The following is a 20,450-nucleotide window of genomic DNA, read 5'->3' as shown; positions in this document are numbered from 1 at the left end:
AACAAGTAAGCTCACTTAAAAGAAACGTGCTTCAGAAACAACCATTTACTAAATCGTTTCAACCTAATACCATGCATTCTGTTTCTGCACCATTCAGTAGGTGACGTGGAAAGATTCAAAGTGCCTTCCTCTGAGTAGAAGAGGTCCCGAATTGATAGCAGAACCCGGTTCATTATAGTAACCCACTAGATGAACGCTCCATTTTCAGAAAATGGAATGTGTTACCAAGAGGAATTACAAAAGTTGCCCAGGCCTTAGCACCAAAAATATATTGCCTGTAGCAACATTAGAAGAAGAATTATCAGAAAAATGCCTATTTCTTGATAATAATAGTAACGAATGGAATTTATAGCCTGGCAGAGACAGCAGCTGGTACATAGCAGAGCCCTATGGCTTCTCTATAGTTGTTGCTGCCAAAGGTGCGTTTGACTAATACACAAGCAAAATCTACTTCAGTATAATACTCAAGGAAAACATGCATCCTTAACATTTCTCATCTTCTATTTCTCAAACTAGGTGTGTTTGATAGCATGAATGCTACTCCTCATCCCTGTTCCCAGTAAGGGAACTACTTCTTCATTATTCTTGAGGCTATATTGTAGAAAGCAGTGAAGGGCAGTTTGTGATTTTCAGTGTGCTAGGTCCATTGTCATCTAGTTGCTATGAAGGCACACATTTATAAAGCTCTCGAGTGGTTATGTCTGCGTGGAACCAGGCATAAGGGGAAGAAAGAAATGTTCTAGTGGAGCATTCCTCCATCAACATGACTTACATAAGATAATCAAGACTGGTGTTTTGAGGCCTACCAAGTCTCTCCTCAAACCTGGCACCTACAGTCATGGTAGAGAAACAGTGTGCCCTAAGCGAAAGGGCCTGGGGCTAGGATTCACAGAACCTGGATTCCAAATCCGGCTCTGCCACTTGCCTGCTGTGTAACTTTGGGCCAGTCACATAACATCTCTGTGCCTCAATTCCCTCATCTGTAAAATGGGGATTAAATACCCTTTCTCCCTCCTACTTAGACTGTGAGCCCCAAGTGGGACAGGGACTGGGTGTGACCTGATTATCTAGTATCTATTTACCCCAGTGCTTGCCCATACTAAGCACATAAATGCAACAATTATATTAGCACAGTAGCTTGACTGATAAACCATTAAAGGTTTTCCCTTCCCCTGACCCCATTCCAGCTTCTGGAAGGATGGGGAGAGTAGATGTTGCCAGAGCACATCTAGGTGGACAAGCACAAGGTAATTTTAAGTGGCAGCTATACTTCCAAGTTTAATTCCAAAGTAAACACAAAGGGAAAGATCCTCTTCAACCAACCTCAGCCTACTGTACTCCAATCCTTTGGTTCTAAACAGTGACAGTTCTAGTAACAAGTCACCAACTGGTTGAGGCAGATTTGATTAAGGCCATTAAGAAACATGGATTTTACAAATACCTTTCAAATTAGTGTTGGGGTTGCCTGGTGCAGATTTAGCATTTGAGCTGGATATGTATACCTCCGAAAGAAAACTGAATTGTTCTGCAAGTCAGCCAGGCTCTCAATTTGCTGGCTTCTGGCGACACTGTGGCACTGTTTACGTGCAGTGTGTACATTAAATATTACAGTAGAACCCTGAGAAGAAGTCTATTGAGAAATCACACAATAATAAAAGTTTGAGGATTCAGAGTTTGTCAAAAAAGCAAAAGATATAAACATTTCATATTCAATTTACCCCAATTTAAACACAAGTAGAAGTGCCTGCCTAGTCCGCTATATATATTTAAGCATTTTTTTAGAAGAATCACAAAATTCGACTAATCCCACCATAAGAACCCTTTGTAACATCATTTTTCAGGTTTAACCCGAGGAGGTGATTTTTTTTCTTTTCAGTACCTATTGCAACTGTTGCTCTTGGTAGTGTAGGAAGACAGCGTACTGCCTAGGTTGCAAAATCCAGTAATTGCTTTAAATTCTGTGTTGTGACTAGGTGCTCACTGCTCTAGTTTCAGGTTCTCATCAGCCGTAAGTACAGTCAGCATCATTCCCGTGTATCCAGAGGCAAATCTGGGCATATTTCAGAGGTGTGATACGCACAGCTACGTTATAATCCTTCTGGACGCCTCCGACGTCCACCCACTGGTGGCCGGAGTAAACGGCGATGATCTTCCGCTTCCACTTCCTCTGGTCTGGCTCCTTCAGGCGCAGATAGATCCCAGAGCCGGCGGATCCTGGGGCGGCATCGCAATATTGGTAGAAGAGATCGCTGGACTCGTCAGACACGCTGCAGAACCGGTAGACCAGTTGCTCGGCTCGGTCGTCGTCAAACCCCGAGAAATGGATCAGGCTTCCGGGCATCTTCTTGACGGTTGGGCTGATGCCCAGTTCCATGTACTGCTTTTTGTGGGGACGTTTCAGTTCAAGGACTGCGTAGTCGTAATCCAAGACCACATCCCCGGTTGCTTCTCTGACCCAGCCTTTTGGAATTTGGGTGCTCTTGACCCTGGTCCATTGGAAGGACCGTTTCCCGGCCGCCGCTCTCTGACCTCGTCTGGAGTCTTTCTTCCCCCTTCCTCCTCTGGCCCTCCCCTTCCGCTCCTCTTTGGTCCCTTGCCTCTGGCTCTTCCTGCGAGCTTCCCTCCTGTTTCTCTCAGGTCGCCCGCGCCCTCTCCCCGCACCTTTAGAACGCATCCTCAGCACACCCACCCTCAGTTTGCGGCCTCCTCGGAGGTAATCCTTTCCGTCGTGAACACAGTGAGCGGCGGTCAGCACGTGGCTGGGGGAGATGAGAATGCCGCTGCAGCCCGTGGAGAGCTTGACAGCGGTGTTGAAAGGGAAGTGGCTTAAGAAACGTTTGTCGGTGATGCTGAACCTGCTGTCTGTGCCGTACACTTGCCGCTTCCTCCTGCTGGGTGCTTCTCTTCCAGTGGTGTTCGACGCCAGGGCCAGGCCCTGGACGTTCACTCTGGTCCAGGTGCGGGTGCCATTCTCGAAGACCGTTTCAAAGGAGAGGGCTTCCTCCAGTTCCAAAAGGCTGGGCCTTGGCAGTTCCTTTTGACATTCAATCCCGCACACTCCGCTTAACACCAGCCTGGCCTCTGCCTCGAATTTGGGGCTCGGAAGATGAAAAGTCCGCTCGCTCACAATCTGGGGTACTTTCCGTACGTGCCAGTTAAAATCCCGCTCTGTTTCTGTTCCGCTGATTAAGGTCAGTGCCTGGATGGTAAATATCAGCCAGAGCAGGAAGTATTCCATGGTCCCCATGACCGGCAACCTGCCCTTGAGGAAGAAGAAATCAGTTTTAGAATATTTTCTGAGAAAAGGTCCATTTCCCGAATGACATACAATAACTTATTAGACACTCCAAAGCTCATGAAGGTAAGCAGTAAATAGTATCCCAAGGACCTTTCATCAGTGCTAGTGACTTTTTGTCAGAGAATCTGAGAGTATTCTTTAACGTTGTTAGAGTGAAATGTACACATCAGTCTGGTATGGGCCTCATTCATTCATTCAATGTATTTATTGAGTGCTTACTCTGTGCAGAGCACTGTACTAAGCCTCTACAATGTACCTTCAAAAAACTGCTTAATACCCTTAATTAGTTCCATAAAAATGAGTGTGAAGCTAAAGAACTGAAGAAAAAAATGGTTTCCCACAGGAAATCAAGTGCTTATGAATTAAAAGGGGGTGATCAGACCCAGGGAACAGTAATATTGGAAAAACAAAAGAGTAAAACAATCTAGACAGCAGTGTAAAACAATGTAGAAGCAAGTTTGACCTAGTGAAGAGTGTGGGAACTGAGGCAGAGTCAGGTTCTAATCCTTTCGCCTACTTGGACAAATCACAGAATTCCTCTGGGCTTCATATTCCTTAACTGTAAAATGGGGACTAAATACCTGTTTCCCTCCTACTTAGACTCTGAGCCCCACTGTGAGCAGTGACTGTGTCCAACCTGATTCACTTGCATCTACCCTAGAGCTTAGTACAATGCTTGAGATTTAGCACTTAAATACCACTATCGTTCATACATACAATTGTATTAAGCGCTACTAAGCATTTGGGAAAGTATAATACAACAATAATTAGTGACATTCCCTGCCCACAACGAGCTCACAGTCTGGCAGGGGGCGGGGGTGGGAGGGGAACGGACATCAATACAAATAAAATTACAGATATATACATAAGTGCTGAAGGATGGGGAAGAGCCAGGGGAGCAAGTCAGAGTGACACATAAGGGAGTGGGAAGATGAGAGAGATGAGGCCTCCAAGAGGCCTTCCCAGACTATTGTTGTTATTGTTCTTAAGAGTGTTAAGGAAAGAAGAATATTATAGGCAGCTCTGAGAGCACTGAATTTAGAACCTATGTCTCCTGCTTCTCAGAGCAGTGCTCCTCTTTTGTATTAACCTCAGGGTTAAGGGAAAGATGGAATATAAATTTGGGGTCGTGGGGTAGGAGGGAGAATTTGAACAGGGTAGGAAGCTGCTGAAAACCGCTTTAGAAGAGAAAGGGAACTACCAAACCTTTCCTTCTTTTTCTAGGGCTTCTCTGACATTCCCTCATTACTTTACCATCAGGAAGAAACAACACCAGTTTCCCACCCTCCACTATACGTGTGCTGCTGGTTAACCGTTCTTCAATTCCTAATCCTCCAGATTGCAGACAGAGGTACACCATATAATAATAATAATAATAATAATGGTATTTGTTAAGCACTTACTATGTGCCAAGCATTATTCTAAGCGCTGGGGTAGATACAAGGCAATCAGGTTGTCCCACGTGGGGCTCACAGTCTTCATCCCCCTTTTACAGATGAAGTAACTGAGGCACAGAGAAGTTAAGTGACCTGCTCAAAGTCACACAGCTGACAACTGGCGGAGGCAGGATTAGAACCTACAACCCCTGACTCCCAAACCCGTGATGTTTTCCCTAGGCCACGCTGCTTCTCTCAAGCGTATGTTATGAGACCACTAGATGGCATGGCTGGATCAACCATCCCCTATTTCTTTTCCACTGGAGAAACATTTGGCGGTGTTTAAATTCAGTGGAGAATTGTCATTCATTGTCAGACCCGTGGCAGATTATGCGCAGCAATAGTTAACCGGTTAATCTCCCACTACAGGACTATCACAAGGTGGGTTAATTACATTTTTAAAAGCCACCCTATGGTCTACAGATGTAGAACCTGTTGAACTGGATGCTGATTCTGTCTACAGATGATTTTTGGCAGGTGGTTTTCTGTAGCCCAAGCTTGCCGATGTCCTTCAGTCCTGACTGACCTACAGCCTTGTTCATGCTGTTTGTACTATTTTCCAACGAATCCATAGCCTGATGATAAAACAAAATGGGAAAGATCTACCCTTTAAGCACTTTACATTCCCCCCAGCCTTAGCCCCACAGCACTAAGTACAATATCCGTAATTTATTGTAAAGATCTGTCACCCCCTCTAGATTTTAAGTTCCTGGTGGGCAGGGAATGTGTCTGCCAGCTCTGTCGAATTTTCCCAAGTCTTAGTACAATGTTCTGCACACAGTAAGCACTCAAATACCAGTGACTGATTGATTTCTGCTCATTACTGGCAATCAGTGGTATTTATTGAGTGCTTACTGCATGCAACACTGTACTGAGCATTTGGGAGAGTACAGTATAACAGTTAGTAGACACATTCCCTGCCCACGGACAATTTACTGACTTCTGCAGATTAGTTGGATTTTTGCCAACAGCTCTTTCTACCCAAACTCTCATAGGATGTCATTTCACACACAATTACTGTAAATAGAACTGCAACAATAATACTTTGCATTTACGGACACCACCTTTCTTGCTACAAAAAACGTGGTAGAGTATCTGATTCGAACTCATGCAAAAATCCTGTTGCCATTATTTTCAAATTTACCTTCAGGACGAGAACAAAGTCATAGGTGCTAAACTTTTGCATTGATCCTCTCAGTGAGGGATGGAAAAGTCACCCATCTAAATGAGTCATTAAAACTTCCTTTTTCTATTGCTTTTCCAGCTTTCTCAGGAATGCTAATCTCTAAAGCCGTCTCAATTCTTTATAATCAGTATTCTTTTGGTCAGCTGTTGGTAATCAGTGTTTCAGACTTAGAGGGTGGAATTTAAACTTTCTAATATAGTAATTTCTCCCTGGGGCACAATCTCTCTCTGGGTTTGAATGCAATGGGCGTGCTGTGCCTACCGAGGCCAGAGTTAGTGGAGGTAATTGATTCATTCAGTTTATATAAAAATAGAATTTTTTTTATTCTAGCTACCTAGGGACAAATTTGAATGCTAGCTAGGGACGAATTTGATGCTCTGATTATTGATGTTACACTTTTACTGACCTGGACCCCCAGAAGAAAATGTTTAAGCAAGCCAGTTAGCAAACCACAGACCCTTCAATCCCGAACAGAATCCTGAGAAGCAGCGTGGCTCAGTGGAAAGAGCCCGGGCTTTGGAGTCAGAGGTCAGGGGTTCAAATCCCAGCTCCACCAATTGTCAGCTGTATGACTTTGGACAAGTCACTTAACTTCTCTGTGCCTCAGTTACCTCATCTATAAAATGGGGATTAAGACTGTGAGCCCCCCGTGGGACAACCTGATCACCTTGTAACCTCCCCAGTTCTTAGAACAGTGCTTTGCACATAGTAAGCACTTAAAAAATGCCATCATTACTATTATTATTATTATTAATCCAGTGTGCCAGAGAGATTCAACCTAAAAGAAAGTCCTGAAGCCACTTGCTCATTTCTTTCCAGACTAAGCATCCCATTTGGACCCCATTCTTCCTCACGCTTGATTAGCTTCAAGAACAAAGCTTGCACCTTGAGAAACAGAGGATTTTTGCACTAAGCGACCAAAGATTGAAATCTGTGCCAGAGGATGGTAAGTGCTTACTATGTGCAAAGCACTGTTCTAAGCGCTGGGGAAGTTACAAGGTGATCAGGTTGTCCCACAGGGGACTCACGGTCAATCCCCATTTTACAGATGAGGGAACTGAGGCACAGAGAAGTGAAGTGACTTGCCCAAAGTCACACAGCTGACAATTGGCAGAGCTGGAAATTGAACCCATGACCTCTGACTCCAAAGCCCGGGCTCTTTGCACTGAGCCATGCTGCTTCTCTGGAAGCAGAGGATGGAGAGGAGGATAAGCCCAGACAGCCATCCCCATCCTCCCCAGACTGGAGGATGGAGGCGAGCCGGTCTCAGCTCTTTCGGAAGATGCTTTGGGGGGGCTGTCTATGTGAACCACAGGGAAACCAGTGCTCCAAGCTCTAGGTGGACACTGAGTCCTCTTAGCCCCCCCCCCCCCCCACCCCCGCCCCATAAAGCATCTCAGAGGAGGAGGGAGAGGGGCAAGGAAAGAGCCCTTTAAGCCCCTCTGCCCCGCAGGTTGCTTGAAGAAAAGTAAATCCAGTGGGGTCCCTCTCTTTCTCCCCACGCACTACCCTCCCTCACCCCTCTCCCTTAAAGTGGAAGAGAAAGAAGGGCGTCTGCAGGGGGATCCCACCAGGACTCGTCTAGGCCCACCCACTCCCTTAAAGTCTGCAGGGGGATCCCACCAGGACCTGTCTAGCCCACTACTCCCTTAAAGTCTGCAAGGGCATCCCACCAGGACCTATCTAGCCACTCACTCCCTTAAAGTCTGCAAGGGGAATCCCACCAGGACCTGTCTAGCCCATCCACTCCCTTAAAGTCTGCAGGGGGGTCCCACCAGGACCTGCCTTAGCCCACCCACTCCCTTAAAGTCTGCAGGGGGATCCCACCAGGACCTGCCTTAGCCCACCCACTCCCTTAAAGTCTGCAGGGGGATCCCAGCAGGACCCGTCTAGCCCACCCACTCCCTTTAAGTCTGCAGGGGGAATCCCACCAGGACCTGTCTAGCCCACTCACTCCCTTAAAGTCTTCTGGGGGATCCCACCAGAGCTTGCCTTAGCCCACCCACTCCCCTAAAGTCTGCAGGGGGATCCCAGCAGGACCCGTCTAGCCCACCCACTCCCTTTAAGTCTGCAGGGTGATCCCAGCAGGACCCGTCTAGCCCACCCACTCCCTTAAAGTCTGCAGGGGGGGTCCCACCAGGACCTACCTTAGCCCACCCACTCCCTTAAAGTCTGCAGGGGGATCCCACCAGGACCTGCCTTAGCCCACCCACTCCCTTAAAGTCTGCAGGGGGATCCCAGCAGGACCCGTCTAGCCCACCCACTCCCTTAAAGTCTTCTGGGGGATCCCACCAGAACTTGCCTTAGCCCACTCCCTTAAAGTCTGCAGGGGGACCCCAGCAGGACCTATGGAGCCCACTCACTCCCTTAAAGCCTGCATGGGGATCCCAGCAGGACCTGCCCTAGCCCCCCCACTCAAAGCCTGCAGGGGAATCCCACCAAGACCTGCCCCAGCCCACCCACTCCCCTCCCAGCTCGGGGTCCCGGGCCCCCCCTTACCTGCTCCGGCGATGGCCGGGATCCTAAGCGACCCCTCCGGGCAGGCTGGGGGTCTGGGGTCCCCTGGGGAAGGCCGGGGCCATGGGGCGGGGGTGGGGGGCCACCAGCCGGGCCGAGGAGCCTGGAGGCGTCTGCGAGCTGGGGCTGGTGGCCTTGGGGGGCGACCCTGGGGAGGGGGCGGAGAGAGGGCAGGGCTGGAAGGAGGAGCCCGTTGGGGGGGAGGGCAGAGGGGCGGGGGGAGATCAGCTCCGCCATCAGTCATTCATTCAACCGTACTTATTGGGCGCTTACTGGGTGAGGAGCACTGTGCTAAGCGCGGGGGAGAGGACAATGCAACCATAAACAGACCCGTTCCCACCCACTCCCCCCTCCCCATTGCCCCCCTTCATTCAGTCGTATTTATTGAGCGCTTACCGTGTACTAAGCGCTTGGGAGAGGACATTGCAACAATAGACAGACCTGCCCTCTCCTCTTCCTTCTCCCCTGTCCCCCTTCATTCCATTGTATTTCATTCAGTCGTATTTATTGAGCGCTTACCGTGTACTAAGCGCTTGGGAGAGGACATTGCAACAGTAGACAGACCTGCCCTCTCCTCTCCCTTCTCCCCTGTCCCCCTTCATTCCATTGTATTTCATTCAGTCGTATTTATTGAGCGCTTACCGTGTGCGGAGCACTGTACTAAGCGCTTGGGTGAGGACATTGCAACAGTAGACAGACCTGCCCTCTCCTCTTCCTTCTCCCCTGCCCCCCTTCATTCCTTTGTATTTCATTCAGTCGTATTTATTGAGCGCTTACCGTGTGCGGAGCACTGTACTAAGCGCTTGGGAGAGGACATTGCAACAATAGACAGACCTGCCCTCTCCTCTTCCTTCTCCCTGTCCCCCTTCATTCCATTGTAGTTCATTCAGTCGTATTTATTGAGCGCTCACCACTCATTCATTCATTCAATCGTATTTATTGAGCGTTTACTGTGTGCAGAGCACTGCTCTAAGCGCTTGGGAAGTACAAATTGGCAACTGGTAGAGGCGGTCCCTACCCAACAAAGGGCTCCCAATCTAGAAGGGGGAAACAGACAACAGAACAAAACAAGTAGGCAGGCGTCAATACCATCAGAATAAATAGAATTATAGCTATCTACACATCATTAACAAAATAGAGTAATAAATATGTACAAATATACACAAGTGCTGTGCTGTGCTGCACTGTGGGGAGAGCCTGCTGTTGGGCAGGGACTGTCTCTATATGTTGCTAACTTGTACTTCCCAAGTGCTTAGTACAGTGCTCTGCACACAGTAAGCACTCAATAAATACGATTGAATGAATGAATGAAGGGCAGAGGGAGGGAGGGAGTGGGGAAGATAATAATAATGGCATTTATTAAGTGCTTACTATGTGCAAAGCACTGTTCTAAATGCTGGGGAGGTTACAAGGTGAGCAGTTTGTCCCATGGGGGGCTCACAGTCTTAATCCCCATTTTCCAGATGAGGTAACTGAGGCACAGAGAAGTTAAGTGACTTGCCCAAAGTCACACAGCGGGATTTGAACCAGTGACCTCTGACTCCAAAGCCCGGGCTCCTTCCACTGAGCCATGCTGCTTCTCCATGGTGGGCTCAGTCTGTCTTCCCCCTACTAGATTGTAAACCCGGTGTGGGCAGGGATTGTCTCTCTACCGCTGAATTGTACTTTCCAAGCGTTTCATACAGTGCTCTGCACACAGTAAGCACTCAATAGATACGATTGAATGAATGAATGAGTGAATGAATGAACGACCCTCCCCCACGTGCAGGCAATGATCATCTTTAAGTGGGAAGCACGAGGAACCAGAACACGTGGAGAGGGAAGGGGTTTCTAACTTGTATTAACGCTCCCCCACCGGCTTGTCAGTGCACGGTTGGTCTTGGGGAAAAAGGCCTCGGGAAGAGGCCTTCTCACCTTCTATAACGCCCCCCACCGACTTGTCCCTGCGCGATTGGCCTCGGGGGAAAAGGCCTGGCGAAGAGAAGCAGCGTGATCCAGTGGAAAGAGCCCGGATTTGGGAGTCAGAGGTCGTGGATTCTAATCCCGGCTCTGCCGGCTTTGGGTGAGTCACTTCTCTGGGCCTTAGTTCCCACATCTGTAAAATGGGGATTAAGACTGTGAGCCCCACGTGGGACAACCTGATTACCTTGTATCTCCCCCAGCGCTTAGAACAGTACTTGGCACATAGTAAGTGCTTAACAAATACCATTATTATTATTAATCATTATTATTATGACACCCCCCACCGGTTGGGCCTGGGGAAAGGCTGGGGATGGAAGTCTTTCTGGCTCCCCTCCACCCTGGCATTAAAACTGGGGCTTCAGCCTTCCTGGGAGACCCCGGCCATATGGAGCTGCGGCCCACCTCCTGAGCAGTGTGAGAAGCAGCGTGGAAAGACCACGGTTTGTGAGTCAGAGGACCTGGGTTCTAATTCTGACTCAACCATTTGTCTGCTGTGTGAACTTGGGTAAATCACTTCACTTCTCTGTGCCTCACTTACCTCATCTGGAAAATGGAGATTAAGACTATAAACCCCACGTGGGACAACCTGATTCCCTTGTATCTACCTCAGTGCTTAGAACAGTGCTTGGCCTGTAGTGAGTGCTTAACAAATATTATTATTATTATTATTAAACATCACTGCTGTCCCAGGGAGGGGGGTCCCCAAAGTATATTCAGGACCTGTTCACACACATGTCAGCCAGCCCTCACTCTCTCCCATCGGGCTTCGCTGCTGCCGGGAAGGCCTCCGTCCCGGGCATTGTGGATGCGTAGTAGCCACTTCCCCCCAGACATCTTTCCTGTTCCCCAAAGCGGGTGAGTAAGGTGTTCATAAGTAGGGTTGTCCAACCAATCAATTGTACTGAACGTTTAGTGTCTGCCAAGTACTGTACTAAACCCTTGAGAGCATACAGTTCTATTCTCACCTCTGCCATATGTCTGCTGTGTTACCTTGGTCAAGTCATTTAAATTCTCTGTGCCTCAGTTATCTCATCTGTAAAATGGGGATCAAGATTGTGAGCCCCGTAAGGGACATGGACTCTGTCCAACCTAATTACCTTCTATCTACCCCAGTGCTTGGCACATAGTAAGCACTTAACAAATACCATTATTATTATTATCACTGGTATTAATAATAATGATGATGGTATTAAGCACTTATTATGTGCACAGCACTTTTCTAAGCGCTGGGGGGAATACAAGGCGATCAGGTTGTCCCACGTGGGGCTCACAATCTTAATCCCCATTTTACAGAGGAGGGAACTGAGGCCCAGAGAAGTTAAGTGACTTGCCCAAAGTCACACAGCTGATAATTGGCGGAGAGGGGATTTGAACCCATGACCTCTGACTCCAAAGCCCCTAGTCTTTCCACTGAGCCACGCTGCTTCTAGGAAAGTTATCAGCAGGTGCTGCAGCTGCATTTCATTTAGAAGAAGGGTGTGGTAGTCTTCCCTCAGCAGGGCACACCTGGATCTGGTTTTTTTCCACGAGTGAGGATGTGTTGCCCTGAGCCACTGGCATTTCCTGACCTGGTCCCCGTGTAACCTAAGGTCTGGCTCATGGGAAAGACCTGGAAGCATCTGAGAGATACTAAGGAAGCCACAGACCCGCTCTCACCTACTTGAGCCAATACTGAGTTCTTTCCTGGCTGTAGAAAGGATTGAGGTCTTTGTTTTCGGCTAAAAAAACCCACCACCACCACCACCAACAAAAAACCCAGTGCGATTAAATATTTAAGCAGTCTATACTGTGCATAGGTTTAAAATGCTCAGAGCCCGTGAGCCCACTGTTGGGTAGGGACTGTCTCTATATGTTGCCAACTTGCACTTCCCAAGCGCTTAGTACAGTGCTCTGCACACAGTAAGCGCTCAATAAATACGATTGATGACGATGATCATCTGGAGTTCGAGTGGCTTTAACAGACAAAAATCACACCACAAGAGGATGACAAGTTTGTACAGCTGAATTTTTCCATATGGGTAAGTCTCATCCAAAGCTCCTCCCCTCCGGTGTTTTTTTCTTCTCTCTCCCATTTCCTTAGAGATAAAGTGGGCCTTTTCTGAGGAGTTTAGTCTTCCCCCACAGTCCCCAAGAGCCAGAACAGTTACTTATTCCAAGGACGCCTGGTTTCAGAGCAGGGGTGGGCAGTTATTTTGGCCGGAGAATTACTTTCCCAGTTGGCAAGCTTTGCGGAGCTCCTCCCAGCTTTCATGATGAATAATGGAATTCAAGGAGTGCAAATTTTTGTCAGGAGACAGAGGGAAGACAGCAGCAAAATAACCTCAAGTGCTCCCCTCCTGGAAATGCTTGCCAAAGGGGAAGAAGAGCTTCTTGGTCCCAGGGCAGCCATTTTACTGATGAGAATGATGATGATTCTGTTGATAATAATGATGATATTCAACAATCTCACAGTTTCTATAGAGGAGATATGTGCTCTAAATCCCCAGAACCCATTCTATTTATAGGGTATACTTGAACACTAATGTCTTAGCTCAAAATCGTGGGACCCACCAGTCAAAGTGATCAATAGTATTGAATGCTTACTCTGTGCTAAGCACTGTACTAGACGTTTGGGAGAATAAGAGGTAATAGACATGATCCCTGTTCTCAAGGAGCTTACGGTCTACATAAACATTATTGGTTCACTTATTAGTCTGCTGACCCCTTTCAAACTGGGGCAGAATATCTGTCACTAATCATGCTCTGGAATTGTTCTATTATTATTAACATAATAATATTTTAAGAAGATTTTAATATTCTTTTAAGAAGAATATTTTTATTTTAATAAATAAATATTTTTATATTTAAATTTTTAAGAAGATGGGAAAAAGATGGCTCCATGGGTTGATTATTGATCTATGTATAGTGTCATTTGTGTGTTGTTGACCCTCCACAGTTCAAAGGTTAAATCATTTTTTCCTTTAAGAAGATGGGAAAAAGATGGCTCTATGGGTTGATTATTTATTGATCTATGTATAGTGTCATTTGTGTGTTGTTGACCCTCCACAGTTCAAAGGTTAAATCATTTTTTCCTTTAAGAAGATGGGAAAAAGATGGCTCTATGGGTTGATTATTTATTGATCTATGTATAGTGTCATTTGTGTGTTGTTGACCCTCCACAGTTCAAAGGTTAAATCATTTTTTCCTCATAGTCAATTCTAGAAGTCCTGCAAACCCTTACAGCAGGATCAGGCACTGAGAGTTCTGGCGGTGTAAAATGATTACTTAAAGTGGTTAGGAAGAATGAGAAGTCAAACTAAAGTGTCATTTCCTGTGTCACTTTAGGAAAAAAAATTATGTGCTTTTAAATGTAATGAACAGTACCTGGTTTTTATTCCTTTTAGATTTTTTTTTAACATCTGAGTGAAGCTTCATTTGAAATTGACCATTTAAATAATGAAATTATAAATCACCACATTCATTTTACATTTGAGGAGGAGGGAGGGAATGCAGTATTATTAAAAGAATGGCCCTTTCCTCGAATCCATTTTATAATTTAATTTGTTAATCAGAAACTGTTCTCAAAAATGAATAGTTGAGAATTGATTGGTTGAGTAAACATGACATTAACCCGTTTCCCAATATTCCCCTTAAACAGGAGGGTGTGTGATGTAAGTCAGTATTCAATGGAATATTCACTGTTAGATTCAGTGTGGCAAATTTAGGTATGTAATGCTTCCAAGGGTCCTAATTTTATCCTTCAGAAGTAATTTAATCCACTGTGAAAATCAGTGACTCCTTCTGGTATTTTACCAGCTTCCCAAAATAGAATTCTCATTACAAACTGATAAGCTGCCTTTCACAAAGTTAATTTCTAGCCTTAGATTTGTAGGGCCAAATAAAACTGTTTGGCCAATCCCATTTGTAGGGAGCAGATGAAGGGCAGTGCCTATGATGTGGGTAATCACGTGGATCAATCAGTCGTATTTATTGAGCACTTACTGTATGCAGGGTACTGTACTAAGTGTTTGGGAGAGTACGACAGCAGTATAACAAACACATTCCCTTACAGTTTTGTTCTTTCTCATAGTCAATTTTTTAAGGCGGTCAAATATCTGTATAATTGACAAAGGGCAATTACTCCAAAAAACATTTACATGAACATATAGATGTGTTGACATGGTAGGAGTTGAAAAATAAAGCAATGCCCATCCTGAACCAGAAACTTTCCTAATTATTCTACATTGAACTAAATGTACACCCCCAAATGAGGTTAGACTCTCCAAACTGAAACATTAAAAACCTGGCCCAGTTGTATCTGAAGAAAATCAGATTTGGGAATTCTGAAAATTCTGCAAGTTTTCTCCTTTCAGTAGTAAAAATTGCTGGTGATAGTGTCAAAGTTCCAGGGAATCTCTACAATGGGAAAGGACTGGATTGGTGGGGGAAAGTGTCTAAATGTCTACTGTTCTCTAGTTCAGTGTAGTCAAAGAGCGGGAAGTCTAGGGTTCAGGCCCAACTCAATTGCAAATCAAAGGCAATGGTAGCTTAGGTGAGTGGTTTTATCATCAACAACAGTATTTATCTATTTTTTATTATTTTTGTTTAGCACTTACTGTGTGTTAAGCACTGTTCTAAGTGCAGGGTTAGATGCAAGTTTATCTGGTTGGACACAGTCCCTGTACCACATGGGACTCATAGTCCTAAGTAGGAGGGAAGAGGATTGAATCCCCATTTTACAGTGAAGAAACTGAGGCACAGAGATATTAAATGGCTTGCCCAAGGTCACCCAGCCAGCAATTGGCAGAACTGAGATTAGAACTCAGGTCCTCTGACTCCTGGGCCCATGTTCTTTCCACTAGGCCATGCTGCTTTTATTGCCGCCCTCTTGCTTGCAGAACACTGTATCAGGGCCTGCTCTCTCATTTGACCTAAGGTGCTCTCTGCATCTGTTTCCCTACATGTAAAATGAGTGTTGTGATACCTGATCTCTTCCTACTTCACAGAGCTACTCTCAGAGGGAATGAAAAAGTGGGGGTAAAGTACTCCAAGTTTTTAAACTCTGCTTAAAAAATTCCACTGGGGTTGGAAACTCCTTGTGGGCAGGCAAATGTCTTGTGCTTCTGTTGTTCTTCCCAAAGTGCTTTACATGGTATATTCCATCCAATAGGGGTTAAATAAATATCATTGCTAAAACTATTGTGTTATCATAATTATTATCATTCCTATCTGATTTCCTCACTTGTAACCATCTAGATACCGAAGATCAACTCTGCCTGTTGACCTCCCTCTTTCAATTCTGTTGTAGTTTCATCATTTGTAGCCTGGGACTGAGATCTTCTGGGTCCAGGCAGTGGCAGAAGAGGAAGAAGAAGTTTGCAGCATGTGGCAGCAATGGTGAGTGCCTCAGTGTGTCACCCCATCTGTCCCACTTCCCCCACGTATTCTCCTATCTCTTTTCTGGGTTTTCCTCTTTTCACTACTTCTTCCTTCCTTTCCCTTATTATTTCCTCCTCTCTTCCCCTCATTACCACCTTGTCTTTCTGCCCCTCCCTTTATCTGTTAACAGCCTTGTGGCAGTCCCCTCCTCTTAGACTGTGAGCATCATGTGGGACAGGGACTCTGTCCAATCTGATTATCTTGTATCTACCCCAGCATTTAGCCCAATGCTTGGCACATGGGCACTTTGTAGATATCATCATTACTATCATCAAGTAAAATTTCCAGCTTCAAGAGCTGAAGATAAACAGTTTCCAGATTTGACCTTTCCTCCTTCAGAATCACCTATTCTTCCCTCAGGGGTACTTTCTACACCACAGAATGTGCATCTGGGGACCTTAGGTTGGAATGCTTGACAGAACTTTCAAAACCCCAGTAACACGGTGATCAAAGACAATAGGCACACATAACCACACCTCTTTTCTGACAAAATATTTAATCTCCAATATTTCCTATCAAGAAGTGTTGTTCAAGTATCCAGCTGCAACGATGGCTGCTAATTAGGAAAAAGTTAGCAAGGTGGTCTTGAAAAAGTAAATTACTCTATTACAGGAATGGAGCTAAGTGCACCCAATCCTCTCTCTTTTTTTAATGGTATTGGTTAAGTGCCTACTAAGTGCCAGGCACTGTACTAAGTGCTAGGGTAGATACTACATAATCAGATTGGACATAGTCCCTGGCCCACATAAGACTCACAGTTTTAATCCCCACTTTACAGATGAAGTAACTGAAGCACAGAGAAGTTAAGTGACTTGCCCAAGGACACACAGGAGACAAGTGGTAGAGCCAGGGTTAGGTCCCAGGTCCTCTGACTCCTAGGCCTGTGCTCTTTCCACTAGGCCATGCTGCCTGCCTCTTTTGAACTTCCTGTGCCCAAAGGGATTGTCTGCCAAAGGTTTTTTTCTTTGAATTTCTAGGGAACTTGCAACCTAGAGGGGCAGAGGTAAAACTATCAGATTGTGAGGCTGAGGTTGTCAATAATTATCTCTTTCTGTAGCATGTTGACAGTTATAATAATGATTGTATTTGTTAAGCATTTACTATGAGCAAAGCACTGTTCTAAGCACTGGGGTGGATACAAAGTAATCAGGTTGTCCCACGTCAGGCTCACAGTCTTTATCCCCATTTTACAGATGAGGTAACTGAGGCACAGAGAAGCAAAGTAACTTGCCCAAAGCCACACAGCTGACAAGTGGCAGAACAGGGATTAGAACCCATGACCTCTGGCTCCCAAGCCCGTGCTCTTTCCACTGAACCACGCTGCTTCTCTAAAAAAACAAGAGATGAATGTACAAATTAAACTTCCCTGACCAGGAATCGAACGCCAGCCATGGCAGGGAGAGTGCTCACTCCTCACCAGATCACTAGAAAAGGCCATAGCTAATCTCCAGCTGATATTTGAAGCAGAAATCCCTCTTCTTGCCCGCGACTGCATTTATGGGTGCTGCATCATTATATTGACAAACTATTACTCTTTGTGGCATTTAAAAAGAATATATTTCAAAAGCCTACTCATCAGGGAGCCAAGGGCTACATCCTGGTAGATTTCAAAGCATTTGGGCATGACATTGGTTAATTTATGCACACAAAAGGAATAGAGTTCTCCTCATCACCTAACATCCCTCATTCAGTTATTCATTCAATTGTATTTATTGAGCACTTGTGGGCAAAGGACCGTAGTAAGTGCTTGGAGAGAATGTAACAATCAACAGACCCATTACCTGCCCACAGTGAGCTCCATTCAAAGATGGCAAAAAAGCCAGAAGGAAAAACAGAAAGGTGCATTCTAAAGACAAGAAGAAAGCCTTTCCAGGAACAATGAGCAGTTGTGCTGAGAACCAGGTGAAGGGCACTGCCAAGGCAAGGCTACAGCCCATCGCTTGTTCTCTCACTTGGCATCTCCCACTGATGCTTTTTCTCCCGATGGAGCAGGAGAGGTCTGTTTCCCACCCCTTTTCCCTCAGCCCCTTTCTGTGATCTCATGGAGGGAGCACATCCTGGGCAGGCAGCCAACTTAACCCACTTTGGGGCACTAGCAAATGTTTTTCTTTTCTCACTCCCCGCCAGCCTACCTTGGAATGGGTCCCTTCCTCATTAAGGATGGTAATTGTCCAATTTGCTACACCCTTTTCAAAACCCCTAAATTGGCTCGTCACTTCCACCTGTGCAAATTAATAATAATAACTGTGGTATTTGTTAAGCTAGAGAGACAAAAAAAGAATTATGGGTACGGAGAAGCAGCTGAATGTGTAAATATGTAGATAAGTGCTGTGAGGGGAGTGGAAAAGAGACAGGTGAGTGTTTTAGTGTTTAGGGAGTGAGGACTCAAATGCATAGATTTTTTTATAATGGTATTTATTAAGCATTTACTATGTGCAAAGCACTGTTCTAAGCACCAAATAATAATAATAATAATAATGGCATTTAAGTGCTTCCTATGTGCAAAGCACTGTTCTAAGTGCTGGGAAGGATACAAGGTGATCAGGTTGTCCCATGTTGGGCTCACAGTCTTAATCCCCATTTTACAGATGAGGTAACTGAGGCACAGAGAAGTTAAGTGACTTGCGTAAAGTCACACAGCTGACAACTGGCAGAGCTAGGATTTGAACCCATGACCTCTGACTCCCAAGCCCGTGCTCTTTTCACTGAGTATCTCGGCGACACCCATTTGTTCATTGCATTAGTAGAGGCCCATGGATTTTTTGCCCTGGAAGAACTGCTTTGAGGTTATCGTAGAGTTTCAAGCTTTTTCCAGATATCTACCTTCTCCAGGAATTTGACTTTCAGTCTGAGGTATCGATCAATGGTATTTATTAAGCGCTTACTGTGAGCAGGACATTGTACTATGCGCTTGGGACAGTATGATATAACAGAAGGTAGATATGTTCCCTGCCCATCACGAGCTTACAGCCTAGAGGGGAAGACAGATATTAATATAAACAAATATCAGATATGGATGAAAGTGCTGTGGGGTTGAAGGAGGGAAAAAAGGGTACAAATCCAAGTTGAAGAATGACACAGAAGGAGGCGGGAGAAGAGGAAATAGGGAAAATGAGGGTTTAGTCCTCTTGGAGGAATTGTTCCTTCACAAAGGTATGTCTATCAAGCTATTTGTTATATATTGGCTTTATCATTAGTGAAAGTTTGGAACATTTCAAGGGACGGTCATTTTAGGCAGAGGCCAATTAAAACCAAACAGCAACCCAGTCTCAGAGCAAACGATGTTTGTGGAGTTTCATAGATAGAGAAATGATATCCTAAACCTCAGCCATCGTGAAATTGTATGGAGTGCATGCACAAGAGAAGCCTATTTTCAATTTCTTAGAATTTGCAGGTTTAATTTTTACCTTAATGCTTAGAATACATTTCCTGAAATATGGGATGAGATTTAAGAACCCAACTCATGGATAGAAGTCAAGCATGGAAAATTTTAATCCAAACCATTTTTTTTTTTTGAGGAAAAGTGATGATGGCAAGGTGGTGTTTATGGGAATCAGTCAATCAGTGGGAAGGGAGCAGATACCACTAATTAGGGTTTGCTTCCACTAACGTCACCCTTCCAAGAGTTAAAACATTTCTCAGTGCAAGTGAAAACTACATGGCCAAAAAAAATAGTTGGAAACATGTGGTAATCTGGGCCCTTCTGCTGATGGAGACAAAAGTTAGTTGATTTAACTTCTAAGAATTATAAAATGAGAAGTTAGAAAACCTTGAGAGGTTGACTCCATTTCTGAGGGAATGTAACATTCGAAGGGACATTTTCAATCCCGTTTCAGTGAAAAGTTTACTTTCAGTCTCCTCTGTGGGTAATCTACAGATCTCTTCTATGCCACTCAAGCTTGTAGTGTACTGCAATAGAGCAAATTGTGAAGGGCATAATTTTCACAGTGCTTTACATCGTAAGTCTTTTGCCTGCAGTGCAGGCCTCTGCAAGCCAGATCCGTATTGTGCTCCTGATTGAGCAGACAAGGGAACTGGGACAGAGAGGTTAGGTGACATGCTGAAAGCCACACAGCTCAGTGGCAGGGCTGTAAACTTAGGCAATGTTCTGGTTTCTGCCCTGGTGAACTGTCCGCAAGGCTATACTAATGAGCTGTGTGAAGCTCCTGGAACCATAAGAGGACAGCAGAAAGCAGCTCTTGAATATTCAGACTTGTTTTCCTTTGGATTAAAAATGGCCATAACTAATGACCCCATAGAGGGACTCTGCCATTGATTCTTAGACTGATTATCTTGTATCTACCCCCTGCGCATAGAATGGTGCTTGACACATTGTAAGTGCTTAACAAATACCACTATGATTATAATTATTATAATACAATAATAATAATGGCACTTATTAAGCACTTACTATGTGCAAAGCACTGTTCTATGTGCTGGGGAGGTTACAAAGTGATCAGGTTGTCCCACGGGGGGGGGGGGGGGGGGGGGGGGGGGGCTCATTTTACAGATGAGGTAACCGAGGCCCAGAGAAGTGAAGTGACTTGCCCAAAGTCACACAGCTGACAATTGGCAGAACTGGGATTTGAACCCATAACCTCTGACTCCAAGGCCTGGGCTCTTTCCACTGAGC

The 20,450-nt window shown here is 45.3% G+C and overlaps 1 protein-coding gene across 1 annotated transcript; it reads right to left on the bottom strand.

Annotated features, from left to right (window-relative positions):
- Window positions 1-1,054: 1,054 nt before the first annotated feature.
- PRSS35 (serine protease 35) lies at window positions 1,055-8,450 on the bottom strand. Its single transcript, XM_038761264.1, has 2 exons — window positions 8,420-8,450; window positions 1,055-3,262 (listed from the first exon to the last, which is right to left on the bottom strand). The coding sequence occupies exon 2, from the start codon at window positions 3,245-3,247 to the stop codon at window positions 2,003-2,005; it is 1,245 nt and encodes a 414-aa protein (XP_038617192.1). The 5' UTR covers window positions 3,248-3,262; window positions 8,420-8,450; the 3' UTR covers window positions 1,055-2,002.
- Between the last annotated feature and the right edge of the window lie 12,000 nt (window positions 8,451-20,450).

Source organism: Tachyglossus aculeatus, chromosome 19 (assembly GCF_015852505.1).
Source record: "Tachyglossus aculeatus isolate mTacAcu1 chromosome 19, mTacAcu1.pri, whole genome shotgun sequence".
In the NCBI taxonomy this organism is placed as follows: Eukaryota; Metazoa; Chordata; class Mammalia; order Monotremata; family Tachyglossidae; genus Tachyglossus; species Tachyglossus aculeatus.
This window is presented reverse-complemented; position numbering and strand designations above follow the sequence as displayed.